The sequence below is a fragment of the Oncorhynchus kisutch genome, linkage group LG8 (genome assembly GCF_002021735.2).
Source record: "Oncorhynchus kisutch isolate 150728-3 linkage group LG8, Okis_V2, whole genome shotgun sequence".
Classification (NCBI taxonomy): domain Eukaryota; kingdom Metazoa; phylum Chordata; class Actinopteri; order Salmoniformes; family Salmonidae; genus Oncorhynchus; species Oncorhynchus kisutch.
The window spans coordinates 70,338,035-70,352,637 of NC_034181.2; the positions used below are offsets into that span (position 1 = coordinate 70,338,035).

The 14,603-nt window shown below is 41.2% G+C and overlaps 1 protein-coding gene across 3 annotated transcripts in view; it reads right to left on the minus strand.

Moving 5' to 3' along the window:
* The window catches only part of LOC109895352 (synaptotagmin-9-like), a 46,668-nt gene continuing 32,065 nt past the window's right edge, over positions 1 to 14,603 (minus strand). For all 3 annotated transcript variants that reach the window (XM_031831058.1, XM_031831060.1, XM_031831059.1), the window contains exons 4-7: positions 10,628 to 10,748; positions 10,024 to 10,195; positions 4,039 to 4,168; positions 1 to 2,282 (exon numbers count right to left, since the gene is read on the minus strand). In XM_031831058.1, coding sequence (XP_031686918.1) covers positions 2,214 to 2,282; positions 4,039 to 4,168; positions 10,024 to 10,195; positions 10,628 to 10,748 — 492 coding nt within the window. In that variant the 3' untranslated portion in view covers positions 1 to 2,213. The remainder of the gene's footprint in view (positions 2,283 to 4,038; positions 4,169 to 10,023; positions 10,196 to 10,627; positions 10,749 to 14,603) is intronic.

Here is a 14,603-nt window from a genome sequence, read left to right on the forward strand (position 1 = left end):
TTTTCTAGTTTTGTATTTTATTTACGGATAGCCAGTGCACACTCCAACACTCAGACATAATTAACAAACCAAGCATGTATGTTTAGTGAGTCTGCCAGATCAGAGGCAGTAGGGATGACCAGTGAGGTTCTCTAGATAAGTGAGTGAATTAGACTGTTTTCCTGTCCAGCAAAGCACTCAAAATGTAATGAGTATTTTGGGTGTAATGAGTATTTTGGGTGTCAGGGAAAATGTATGGAGTAAAAAGTAAAAAGTACATTATTTTCTTATGGAATGTAGTGAAGTAATAGTAAAGTACAGATACCAAAAGAAAACTGCTTAAGTAGTCATTTCAATTTCAATTATTATTGTACTTAAATACTTTACACCACGGCTGATGACATACTTAGCTAAAAAATAAATGGATGGCTCCAGTTCCTAATGTTCTCTCTTGTCATATTCAAAACGTACACAATGTTGGCTTGTTATAGATGTGTATGGAGCTATGAAGTAGTGCTGGTAAATGTGGTTAACCTTCACAGTAGCCATAAGAGTGATTTCCAGAAATGTTAAAAGTCCCGAGTACAACAGATGTTACATGATTCCCATGACTAAAGTCAATACAATGGCAGCCATCATTCAGGTAGAGTTCAACATGCAAAGTCATTCATCACTAAAAGCATCAGATAATGAAACATGGATATTCAACAGACCGTCATGGTAGACCTCTTCTGATCTACAGTATATCTGATAAACTGGCTCAATACATGAGGTACAATTGATTCTAGTGCTGCGGGTAGTAGGCACAGATCTAGGATCAGTACTCTCCTAATCTAATAACTTTACCATTAGGAGGAACATGCTAAATTGACCTGAGAACAGCATATGGAGTAGGTACAACTTCATCACACTCTGATTTCTGGCACTTTGTGAGGGGCAGGCATGTCTGATTGAAAACACTCTCTCTGACAGTGACAAATCACAGCTCATCATCACTGGAGGCAGCTAATCCATGGAGAGCAACGGAGGACCAATTTAGCCCCAGAACATGCAGCCTACGCAATGAAGAGACACATGGTTCGATAGCCAATCAGCTTGCTCTAGAACTGACGAGCCTGTATGACACTGTAGGAAACAGTGGAATCAATATTCTATCAGAGCCTCAAATGTACAAGTACATGTATCCCCAAGAGGTATGCATAGCAACAGTATTATTCACTGAACCCAGCTGATAAAGTGAAACAGTAGTTAGCAACTAGACATGTATCCAGATTATTCAAACCATAATGATAAGTCATCTGTGAATGTAGATGTTCATTTGGCATTGGTTTCTATGTGGATTCATTAGTAACCTTCTCACAAATACAGGCACTTCTTCCAGTCATGGTAATCCACTCGGCTGCAATCTCATTGATTTGATTTGTAATTTGCAAAAATAAACAACTGATCATCGACAAGGTAAAAAACAAATGACTAGACCCCATCTCCATCTCTCAGAAAACACTTAGACTCACACGCATGCCTTTTATCGCCTCAAGACCATCTGTAGTTGTCATAGCAACAGGTGAGGATTATAACATTGACCACCCAGCTGTGTTTTTATTAATAAATATTTATTGATAACAATTGAAAGGACATTTTTACGTACAGGTACTAAGTCTAAGAAATGAACTGCCACACTGCACATGTCATGTGATCATCCAACAAAACATTCTATTCCAAGAACAGAAACCGTAAGAAACTGAGGAGAAGATATTCCACCAAAAACCATGACCTCATGCACTGTTTCCAAATGAAATATGTATATCAGTTCGACTGGTTGTTTTTAAGTACACTGTGCAATACAGACACACCCCATTAAAAACAGGTAGAGCAAGACTAATGTAAAAAACGGTTACTTCAAACTCAGGCTTAGACCAAACTGTTAAAACCTCCTGGTTGTTTTTGTCATCCATTTTCTTTTTAGAACGGAATGAAAAAGAAAACAACCATATTATGTGGTCACTCAACATGCAACTGAATCAATCCAACTCCCCATGCAAATGCCCTGTCCCAGAGACACAGAGCTGACAATGATTGGTCTCTGATAACCATGAGATCGACCGCACACGGTCGTGACGGATAACAGTATGTCGACCACCAAGCAGGACGGTGTTCCCACGGTTGGGCTGGACCGCCTGGCTCTTCTCCTTGTGGTAGTATTCCAGGAGGGACCCGCGGTTAAGCTTACGGGCTTACGGAGACAGAGGAGTCTTCAGAGAATTACAGGACCCTGCCTGGCTCCCACCTGTGGTGCCTTGGTACTGTGGGAGAGAGAGAGAGAGACGAAAGAGAGATAAACCTCCAATAAAGATAGCTGTGTACATGTAGATTAGTAGTCCTAGAGACATTCTGTAGAGGGGAAGAAGATAACAGATCACTTCGGGTCAGTGTATTGACCAAATCTGCTACTTCAATAAACCAATTAAATTGCAAGTTCTGTTAGAAAGTGACGTTCACTGCACTGTAGTTAAAGCTTAATAGCAGCAATTGTGACCTAAAGGCATAAATAAGAGCTCACTAATACAAGGATCTCTCACGAATTGTAGGTGATAATCAACAAGCTGTGCCAAACTAAAATATGTTTTGGAAATGATCTTTATTGCCTCTGAATCCTCCTTAGAGGACTGCCAAACATAACTACTCTCTAAAACACCCATAGTGAAAACAGAGATTCTCTCAAACTCCCAGCACTTCAACATGAATGCACTTGATTGATTCTCTTCTTTCGCTTGCAGAAATCTAGCCGCTCAAAATCGGTTAGTTAAGTAAGCAGCAAAATGTCTTCCTCTCTTTTCATCTCATCAAAGTCAGATGTATTTTGCAGGTTCAGTTCTTCTTGACAGTAATTGTTTTGTTTGCTGGCTTAAAAGCAAAAAGACAGAAGCCATTAAATAAAGAGAGTGAGGGAGAGTGATGGGTTAGAGAGCAAACAAACACACACAAACATAGTTGCGTTTGAAGTCCTTTTGCATCCCGGGTGTGTTTTGACTATGTGATTTTGGGGGGGGAGGGCCTTGTGAAGGCAGAACAACATTGATTCAAATGGCTGGTGAGGCAGTCTGCTAAATAATAGATGTGCTTTCCTGGGGTCTCAAATTAGGATTTCAAAGCATAGTCACATAATGTAACTAACTAAGTAAGTAACCCTGAAGCAAACAGAATAGTCCACTTAATTGTTCCTTTTCTCAAATCCTGCTCTGTCTGTCTCTCTACCTCTTTTCTTGCTCTCGTGCTGTCTCTTTCACTTAATCTACGGTATGTCTCTCCCTATCTGTCTGTCTCACTCTCTCTTTCTCTCCCTCATTCCCTCTCTAAACATTGGTGGTTCACTCAGCTGTGTTCTAAAAGGAAGACAGTCTCCTTTGATGCCAACACAATAAAGCCATTATGCAAGGCTGAGTGCACAGGTCACACACTCTCTCCTTCAACTCCTCTCCACTCCTCTCCACTCAATCTATCCGCCATAATAATAGATGTATTATTATATATGTCCAATTAATGTCAGCTTTTTTATGTATACCGTTGTTCAGCTACCTTGTATATAGCAACATCTTATACAATGCAATGTAAACATGAGATGTAGAAAGGCCTTGATTCTTCTTCAGAAGAATCAGTATACTTGCTGCCATGCTTTTTGCTGCCATCAAGATACACCTACTCGCTGAAAGCCTTTTGCATTCTCAGCAGTGGTTGTTTTTAACAATGGAGGATTTTTTTTGCGCTAGGAGGTAGAGAGGTTGAGAGCCTCTTAGGGTATTTATTATTGAGAAGAATGAGGCCTTAGAAAAGAGGAGGATAATTTGGTGAATGAGTTCCTGTGGCAGGTAATGACACTCTACCGTCTGAAGTCTGAAACCACCAGACATAGGTCAAACTAGTCTGCTCAAAGATGTTGGGTATTTGAGTAATTTTGACAGTATGCAATACAAACCTATTTAGGCTGAGGCAAACCTTGGAAATGTTGCACTTAGAAACAAGACATATGTGGACACACACACACACGAACACCAGCTTTACCTCTATGAGCGGGTGCCAGTGGGCGATGGGTTTCCGCGGGTACGACAGCATTTCGCTCCAGTGGTCTCGGCCCAGGTGCTCTGCATCGGTGCCCACTTTACACACCCCGATGACCTCATTATGGCCTACACTGGATAGGGAAACACACAGAGGCCTTCATTACTCCTGCCTTTGGACTGGAGATGAAGGAGTACTGTCTCGACCTAAACTTAATGTTTATTTGGGTAGTAAGATAAACCTACAAGTTTATTCCTAACTTTAGGCAGAACATTAAAGTAACATTACAGTAACCCTGTGTGGATCTAAAAGTGAATCACATGAATCATTGAAAATGTGTGAATTCATCGAAAAATAGGGCATCAACCAAAATGTATGATGAGATGTGAAATCTCAGGAAAGAACATTCATATTGCGTCTGTATGAATGGTGTGACAGAACTAAATGATGCGACAGAATGAGAGTATCTTTTCAATCATGGTGTGACAGAACCGTCATTCAAAGCTAGGTGATCATGTGAATATGTCTGCCTTCACAGTAATGATGATACATTTTCCATGGTAGAAAAACATAGCGGTACTAAAATGAGAGTTGATAAGAGAAAGAATAGAAGGAAGATAAAGACGAGGAGATGTTGGACTGCTACCCACAAGATAGGAGGCTCCGGGGTAATGTAACCTTCTCTAATTCACTCCCTTCTGCATTGAAAGCTTTTTAACCATTTATATGCCTCGCATCAATTCTGAATCAGTATTGTCTTTAACTGGAGGTATCTACACGCTCAAGGGGCTACAAGAAACCTGAGAGACTAACAAGTAGCACACGGGTATATACTGCACAATTTCAAAACTACTGTGTCACTGATTTAAAAGCTACTGAGTCACTGAGTTTAGCTTTTAGTTTAATTTATTCATTCGACCATTTTTTTAAAACAAGCACACGTAAAACTTGAAAAAGCCATACATGCACATGAATAAAATCATTGAGGATAACACACAATAAAAGTCTGGGCCTTATTTCCATTGTTGTCCTCTTGAGACAAGATGGATAGACAAGATCAAACACAGTATGGCAGTGAAATAATACAACAAAAACATAGAAGAAGAACACATCATTCCAGTTACATCATAGGGGTTATTCATATGGCCACAGAACACATCATTCCAGTTACATCATAGGGGTTATTCATATGGCCACAGAACACATCATTCCAGTTACATCATAGGGGTTATTCATATGGGCACAGAACACATCATTCCAGTTACATCATAGGGGTTATTCATATGGGCACAGAACACATCATTCCAGTTACATCATAGGGGTTATTCATATGGGCACAGAACACATCATTCCAGTTACATCATAGGGGTTATTCATATGGCCACAGAACACATCATTCCAGTTACATCATAGGGGTTATTCATATGGCCACAGAACACATCATTCCAGTTACATCATAGGGGTTATTCATATGGCCACAGAACACATCATTCCAGTTACATCATAGGGGTTATTCATATGGCCACAGAACACATCATTCCAGTTACATCATAGGGGTTATTCATATGGCCACAGAACACATCATTCCAGTTACATCATAGGGGTTATTCATATGGCCACAGAACACATCATTCCAGTTACATCATAGGGGTTATTCATATGGGCACAGAACACATCATTCCAGTTACATCATAGGGGTTATTCATATGGGCACAGAACACATCATTCCAGTTACATCATAGGGGTTATTCATATGGGCACAGAACACATCATTCCAGTTACATCATAGGGGTTATTCATATGGGCACAGAACACATCATTCCAGTTACATCATAGGGGTTATTCATATGGCCATAGAACACATCATTCCAGTTACATCATAGGGGTTATTCATATGGCCACAGAACACATCATTCCAGTTACATCATAGGGGTTATTCATATGGCCACAGAACACATCATTCCAGTTACATCATAGGGGTTATTCATATGGCCACAGAACACATCATTCCAGTTACATCATAGGGGTTATTCATATGGCCACAGAACACATCATTCCAGTTACATCATAGGGGTTATTCATATGGCCACAGAACACATCATTCCAGTTACATCATAGGGGTTATTCATATGGCCACAGAACACATCATTCCAGTTACATCATAGGGGTTATTCATATGGCCACAGAACACATCATAGGGGTTATTCATATGGCCACAGAACACATCATTCCAGTTACATCATAGGGGTTATTCATATGGGCACAGAACACATCATTCCAGTTACATCATAGGGGTTATTCATATGGGCACAGAACACATCATTCCAGTTACATCATAGGGGTTATTCATATGGGCACAGAACACATCATTCCAGTTACATCATAGGGGTTATTCATATGGCCACAGAACACATCATTCCAGTTACATCATAGGGGTTATTCATATGGCCACAGAACACATCATTCCAGTTACATCATAGGGGTTATTCATATGGCCACAGAACACATCATTCCAGTTACATCATAGGGGTTATTCATATGGCCACAGAACACATCATTCCAGTTACATCATAGGGGTTATTCATATGGCCACAGAACACATCATTCCAGTTACATCATAGGGGTTATTCATATGGCCACAGAACACATCATTCCAGTTACATCATAGGGGTTATTCATATGGCCACAGAACACATCATTCCAGTTACATCATAGGGGTTATTCATATGGGCACAGAACACATCATTCCAGTTACATCATAGGGGTTATTCATATGGCCACAGAACACATCATTCCAGTTACATCATAGGGGTTATTCATATGGCCACAGAACACATCATTCCAGTTACATCATAGGGGTTATTCATATGGCCACAGAACACATCATTCCAGTTACATCATAGGGGTTATTCATATGGCCACAGAACACATCATTCCAGTTACATCATAGGGGTTATTCATATGGGCACAGAACACATCATTCCAGTTACATCATAGGGGTTATTCATATGGCCACAGAACACATCATTCCAGTTACATCATAGGGGTTATTCATATGGCCACAGAACACATCATTCCAGTTACATCATAGGGGTTATTCATATGGGCACAGAACACATCATTCCAGTTACATCATAGGGGTTATTCATATGGCCACAGAACACATCATTCCAGTTACATCATAGGGGTTATTCATATGGGCACAGAACACATCATTCCAGTTACATCATAGGGGTTATTCATATGGCCACAGAACACATCATTCCAGTTACATCATAGGGGTTATTCATATGGCCACAGAACACATCATTCCAGTTACATCATAGGGGTTATTCATATGGGCACAGAAGACATCATTCCAGTTACATCATAGGGGTTATTCATATGGCCACAGAACACATCATTCCAGTTACATCATAGGGGTTATTCATATGGCCACAGAACACATCATTCCAGTTACATCATAGGGGTTATTCATATGGCCACAGAACACATCATTCCAGTTACATCATAGGGGTTATTCATATGGCCACAGAACACATCATTCCAGTTACATCATAGGGGTTATTCATATGGCCACAGAACACATCATTCCAGTTACATCATAGGGGTTATTCATATGGCCACAGAACACATCATTCCAGTTACATCATAGGGGTTATTCATATGGCCACAGAACACATCATTCCAGTTACATCATAGGGGTTATTCATATGGGCACAGAACACATCATTCCAGTTACATCATAGGGGTTATTCATATGGCCACAGAACACATCATTCCAGTTACATCATAGGGGTTATTCATATGGCCACAGAACACATCATTCCAGTTACATCATAGGGGTTATTCATATGGCCACAGAACACATCATTCCAGTTACATCATAGGGGTTATTCATATGGGCACAGAACACATCATTCCAGTTACATCATAGGGGTTATTCATATGGGCACAGAACACATCATTCCAGTTACATCATAGGGGTTATTCATATGGCCACAGAACACATCATTCCAGTTACATCATAGGGGTTATTCATATGGCCACAGAACACATCATTCCAGTTACATCATAGGGGTTATTCATATGGCCACAGAACACATCATTCCAGTTACATCATAGGGGTTATTCATATGGCCACAGAACACATCATTCCAGTTACATCATAGGGGTTATTCATATGGGCACAGAACACATCATTCCAGTTACATCATAGGGGTTATTCATATGGGCACAGAACACATCATTCCAGTTACATCATAGGGGTTATTCATATGGGCACAGAACACATCATTCCAGTTACATCATAGGGGTTATTCATATGGGCACAGAACACATCATTCCAGTTACATCATAGGGGTTATTCATATGGGCACAGAACACATCATTCCAGTTACATCATAGGGGTTATTCATATGGCCACAGAACACATCATTCCAGTTACATCATAGGGGTTATTCATATGGCCACAGAACACATCATTCCAGTTACATCATAGGGGTTATTCATATGGGCACAGAACACATCATTCCAGTTACATCATAGGGGTTATTCATATGGCCACAGAACACATCATTCCAGTTACATCATAGGGGTTATTCATATGGGCACAGAACACATCATTCCAGTTACATCATAGGGGTTATTCATATGGGCACAGAACACATCATTCCAGTTACATCATAGGGGTTATTCATATGGCCACAGAACACATCATTCCAGTTACATCATAGGGGTTATTCATATGGCCACAGAACACATCATTCCAGTTACATCATAGGGGTTATTCATATGGCCACAGAACACATCATTCCAGTTACATCATAGGGGTTATTCATATGGCCACAGAACACATCATTCCAGTTACATCATAGGGGTTATTCATATGGCCACAGAACACATCATTCCAGTTACATCATAGGGGTTATTCATATGGCCACAGAACACATCATTCCAGTTACATCATAGGGGTTATTCATATGGCCACAGAACACATCATTCCAGTTACATCATAGGGGTTATTCATATGGCCACAGAACACATCATTCCAGTTACATCATAGGGGTTATTCATATGGGCACAGAACACATCATTCCAGTTACATCATAGGGGTTATTCATATGGCCACAGAACACATCATTCCAGTTACATCATAGGGGTTATTCATATGGCCACAGAACACATCATTCCAGTTACATCATAGGGGTTATTCATATGGGCACAGAACACATCATTCCAGTTACATCATAGGGGTTATTCATATGGCCACAGAACACATCATTCCAGTTACATCATAGGGGTTATTCATATGGCCACAGAACACATCATTCCAGTTACATCATAGGGGTTATTCATATGGCCACAGAACACATCATTCCAGTTACATCATAGGGGTTATTCATATGGCCACAGAACACATCATTCCAGTTACATCATAGGGGTTATTCATATGGCCACAGAACACATCAAACATAGTTTTACTTTATTTGTAAAGTTTTAAAGTTGTTTTTATGGGCAGAGGCAACTCATTCCATTCTGAGGCTCCAGTACATAAGAAAGTATCTTTCCTAGCATTACTCCTGAACCTGTATAAGCACACATCAGCAACACCTGATCTGGTGCTGTGATTGTATGCATCGCTAACACGAGGAAATCAATCACTTAGATATCTGGGCGCAGGACCATAAATACTCCTGTAAACCAAACCTATTCTAATCTGGGACACCCTGGCCTCAACAGGCACCCAGTTTAGTTCCTGGAAGTAGCTCCTGCCTATGTGAGTATGAGGACTCACCTTCAATACTACCCTGAGCAGCTTATTCTGGGCTATCTGGAGCTTCCCCTTCATAAATTTAGATAAGCCCACAAACCAGGAAGTACTAGCATAGTCAAAATGGTGTTGAATGAGGGCAGTAGCTAGCAATTTCAAAAGCTACTGAGTCACTGAGTTAAAAACTACTGGATCTCTGAGTTAAATTTACTCACCGGTCATAGTCCATGACGGCAATCATAAGGCCGATCTGGTCAATGTTCTCTGGTGGGACATCAAAGACTATGGCTTCATTGTAGACAGGGTTCAGAGTGTTCCTCTTAGTTGAGGTTTTCCTCTTCTTTAATCTCCGACCGTCACACATTAGAGAGACCTTCACATACGGGTCTAGAGAGATAGAGACATAGACAGTGACAAACAGACATTATCATTTTATTTTTTATTATTTTAATTTTACCTTTAAGAACACATTCTTATTTTCAATGACGGCCTAGTGGGTTAACTGCCTGTTCAGGGGCAGAATGACAGATTTGTACCTTGTCAGCTCGGGGGTTTGAACTCACAACCTTCCGGTTACTAGTCCAACACTCTAACCACTAGGCTACCCTGCGGCCTCACATTGAGACTGAGACATTGAGACATTGAGACTGAGACAGAGTCTGCTGCGCTATTTTTGTTGTATACAGCATATTTTGATGTTAGGTAGTATTGAATAGAATAACACAGTGTTATAGTGATGTTCTGAATAGAAATACACAGTGAGATAGTATGTGTTTTTGTGGTAGTGTTGTTATGGTGTGAGGTAGTGTTGACTTCTACCTGATGCCCCAGTGATGTCCATGGCCTTAAGGTTCCTGGCCTTGATCATGGTGATGGTCAGTCTGCCGGCGGTGGGCAGGTAGCACAGAGAGAACATCAGGTCTCCCAGGTCCACATTATCCTGCAGGGTGGAAACACAATACAACACCACAATATCAACCACATTATCCTGCAGGGTGGAAACACAATAGAACACCACAATATCAACCACATTATCCTGCAGGGCGGAAACACAACACCACATTATCAACCACATTATCCTGCAGGGTGGAAACACAATACAAGACCACAATATCAACCACATTATCCTGCAGGGTGGAAACACAATACAACACCACAATATCAACCACATTATCCTGCAGGGTGGAAACACAATACAACAATATCAACAACTGTATCCTGCAGGGTGGAAACACAATACAACAATATCAACAACTGTATCCTCCAGGGTGGAAACACAATACAACAATATCAACAACTGTATCCTGCAGGGTGGAAACACAATACAACAATATCAACCACTGTATCCAGGGTGGAAACATAACACCACTATATCAACAACTGTATCCTGCAGGGTGGAAACACAATACAACAATATTAACAACTGTATCCAGGGTGGAAACACAATACAACAATATCAACAACTGTATCCTGCAGGGTGGAAACACAACACAACAATATCAACAACTGTATCCTGCAGGGTGGAAACACAACAACAATATCAACAACTGTATCCAGGGTGGAAACACAACACAACAATATCAACCACTAAATAAATCATCTCAAAATAATCAATATACGGTCTGGATCGGTTAAGGACAAGATCCTTATTGTTCTTACCCCAATATCATTAGAATAAGGATGGAATAGAACACCATCACAACAAGCTCTGACCATATCAAGCTCAAACCATTGCCTTGGGATTTTACAAGGACTTGAGCCAACATGTTGACCAAAAACCCCATCATGGCAACTCTCTAGTTGGTTTCGCTGAAGGGTAGGCAGAGCTTTTTATTATGAGATTAACAATGGCAAATGCCCTCAGTCCCTTTATAACTAATATGTTGCTAATTTATAGGAGAACTCATTACTGACATGTCCTCATAAGTATCATCACTAGCTCACTCACAGGTAACGGTGCTGTAGCACAGGTGTCAGGCTAGATTTATCTGAAACGCTTCCCAGTCATTGGTCTGGAAAACTCCCTCTCATATTTCCAATAATAAACATTGATGCTACACGAGAGAGAAGACTTCTGTTCGGCTGTAAAAAGCAACAGCTCAATTATCACCCTGTTCTGAAAATAACTCCGTAGAGGTAGTGAGATCTCCTCTGACACACTGAGAATTCCACTGGAACATTTTAATGGGAGAGCAATAACTTTCTATGCAAGATTTTAATTGATTAACCCAATGAATGGTTTAATAAAAACCCTACCAAACTTAACACAAAATGTTTTGCTACTATATAGTAATGTAGTCCTACTAATGAATACCTCTAGACATTCCTAAGGCATATTGATGCGTATGCAGCTGTGCATTTCTTTTTTTTACCATTACTTTCTCCTTCCCAAACTAGATTAGCGAACACAAACAGAATGCCCCTCAGACTGTTAATAGCAGTGCGTTCTGCAGGTCTCTCTCTGCCGTCTACCATGCCTGATGGGCGGGGGGGGGGGCGTTTTTGTTTTCTCCTAGAACCCCCTGCGGTGTTCCGTGATGAGGTCCCTGCGTCCTGTGACATTTACACACCTCTCCCTAATCGTCTTCCTATCGGGTTGCTCAGGGGTGAAAGCAGGATGAGAAAGGCTAGATCCGTGTTCCAGGCATCCAGGGACCCCCCGAAGGGCCTTCACCAGCAGGATATAGCACAGTAGGTGTAGGAGGCAACAACGGGTGCAGGAGAAGGTGACGACTGTGCTCCTCTGAGTCTCTGGTCATCACGTCGCCTCACGGCCCCAGATGCTGGCACCATGGTTTCAGGTAACACAATCTACTTACAGAAGCTACTACTCTGCCTAGGAGAAGCTAAATGAGTCCTACAGTTGTGCAGTCATACACCTCTTTGTTTCAGTACCGCATAATTCCATATAAAAGGAGTCTTCTATGGTCATGGCCTCAGCACAGATGTGGAATACAGCTGCACTTCCGTTGAACTGTATAGGCCCTTCACACTAGAGACAAACAACAAGTGTACTGGATCCTGTGTTTGTCAGAGACATCTTCTTATTGTGTGCTCATAGCTCTAAATCATTACAATGTGACAATGCTGCTGCCTCCTTGGTGCTGCATCTTCCCTGAGCAGAGGAACAGAAACATGAAATAGCACCCAGTCAGTTATACAGGCAAGCTGTCTCTGCTTCATTTATAACAATGACTCTGCATTCACCATCAATAGAAGCCTATGCTGTGCCATGATTACGACAAACGGACAATATTGCAGCAGATAAGCAAACACCCCTCTATGACCAGCAGAGCTGCTCTCCTCCGGGCCAAACAATCAGTTATACTTCAACTGATATTGGTTTTGTGTATGCGTTCATGTGTGTATGTGTGTATGTGTGTATGCGTTCATGTGTGTATGTGTGTATGTGTGTATGTGTGTGTGTGTGTATGCCTGTGAGCGTGCGTTTATGTATGTGCTGGACGGCAAGTAGCGTAGCGGTTAAGAGCTTTCGGCCAGTAACCGATAGGTCTCCGGTTCGAATCCCTGAGCCGACAAGGTGAAAAATCTGTCCCTTAACCGTAATTGCTCTTGTAAGTCGCACTGGATAAGTATCTGCTCAATGACTAAAATGTAAAAATAAGCGTGTGTATGCATTGGCTAACAACAGAAGGCCATACTTGGATTAGACATTCCCCACAGGATTGTAGAGAACCTGAAGGAGGGAATAAGGAAGAGAGAATGTGCTAAAGACTGAAATAGAGGATGGTGGGAGGAGCTATAGGAGGACGGGCTTATTGTATTTGTATCCCTGAATTTCCCTCCTACCCTCTTCCATCAGAAATCCTTCCCTCTGATTGGTTGTCAGGCAGACAGATACAGCACGCTACCCCACCTTAATCTGAGAGTTAATGGTGACCACTCATCTACAACAACACAAATAACAGGTCAAACCCACTGGCTCCAGGTCACCTATAAGTCTGTGCTAGGTAAAGCCCCGCCTTATCTCAGCTCACTGGTCACCATAGCAACACCCACCTGTAGCACATGCTCCAGCAGGTATATTTCACTGGTCATCCCCAAATTCAACACTTCCTTTAGCCGCCTTTCCTTCCAGTTCTCTGCTGCCAATGACTGGAACGAATTGCAAAAATCACTGAAGCTGGAGACTTATATCTCCCTCTCTGACTTTAAGCATCAGCTGTCAGAGCAGCTCACCGATCACTGTACTTGTACACAGCCCATCTGTAAACAGCCCATCCAACTACCTCATCCCCATATTGTTACATATCCTCTTTCTCTTTTGCACCCCAGTATCTCTATTTTCTACATGCACATCATCATCTGCACATCTGTCATTCCAGTGTTAATGCTAAATTGTAATTATTTTGCCTCTGCTGCCTATTTATTGCCTTACCTCCCTAATCATCTACATTTGCACACACTGTACATAGATTTTTCTATTGTGTTATTGACTGTACATTTGTTTATGTGTAACTCTGTTGTTGTTTTGCCACACTGCTTTGCTTTATCTTGACCAGGTCGCAGTTGTAAATGAGAACTTGTTCTCAACTGGCCTACCTGGTTAAATAAAGGTGACATTTTTATTTTTTTAAATAAATTGAACAATAAAATGAAATCTCCTATTTCGGGAGCTATGACTGTCGTCGACTCATCTATGTTTGGTGTGCAGTGGTATCGGAGTGCAGTAGTAACATGCACTCTGTCTACACATATTCGAAGTTGACACGCTGCTGGCAAACATAACCGCAGCTTACAACAGATCCGAAAGGCTGTGACATCCCTGAACAAT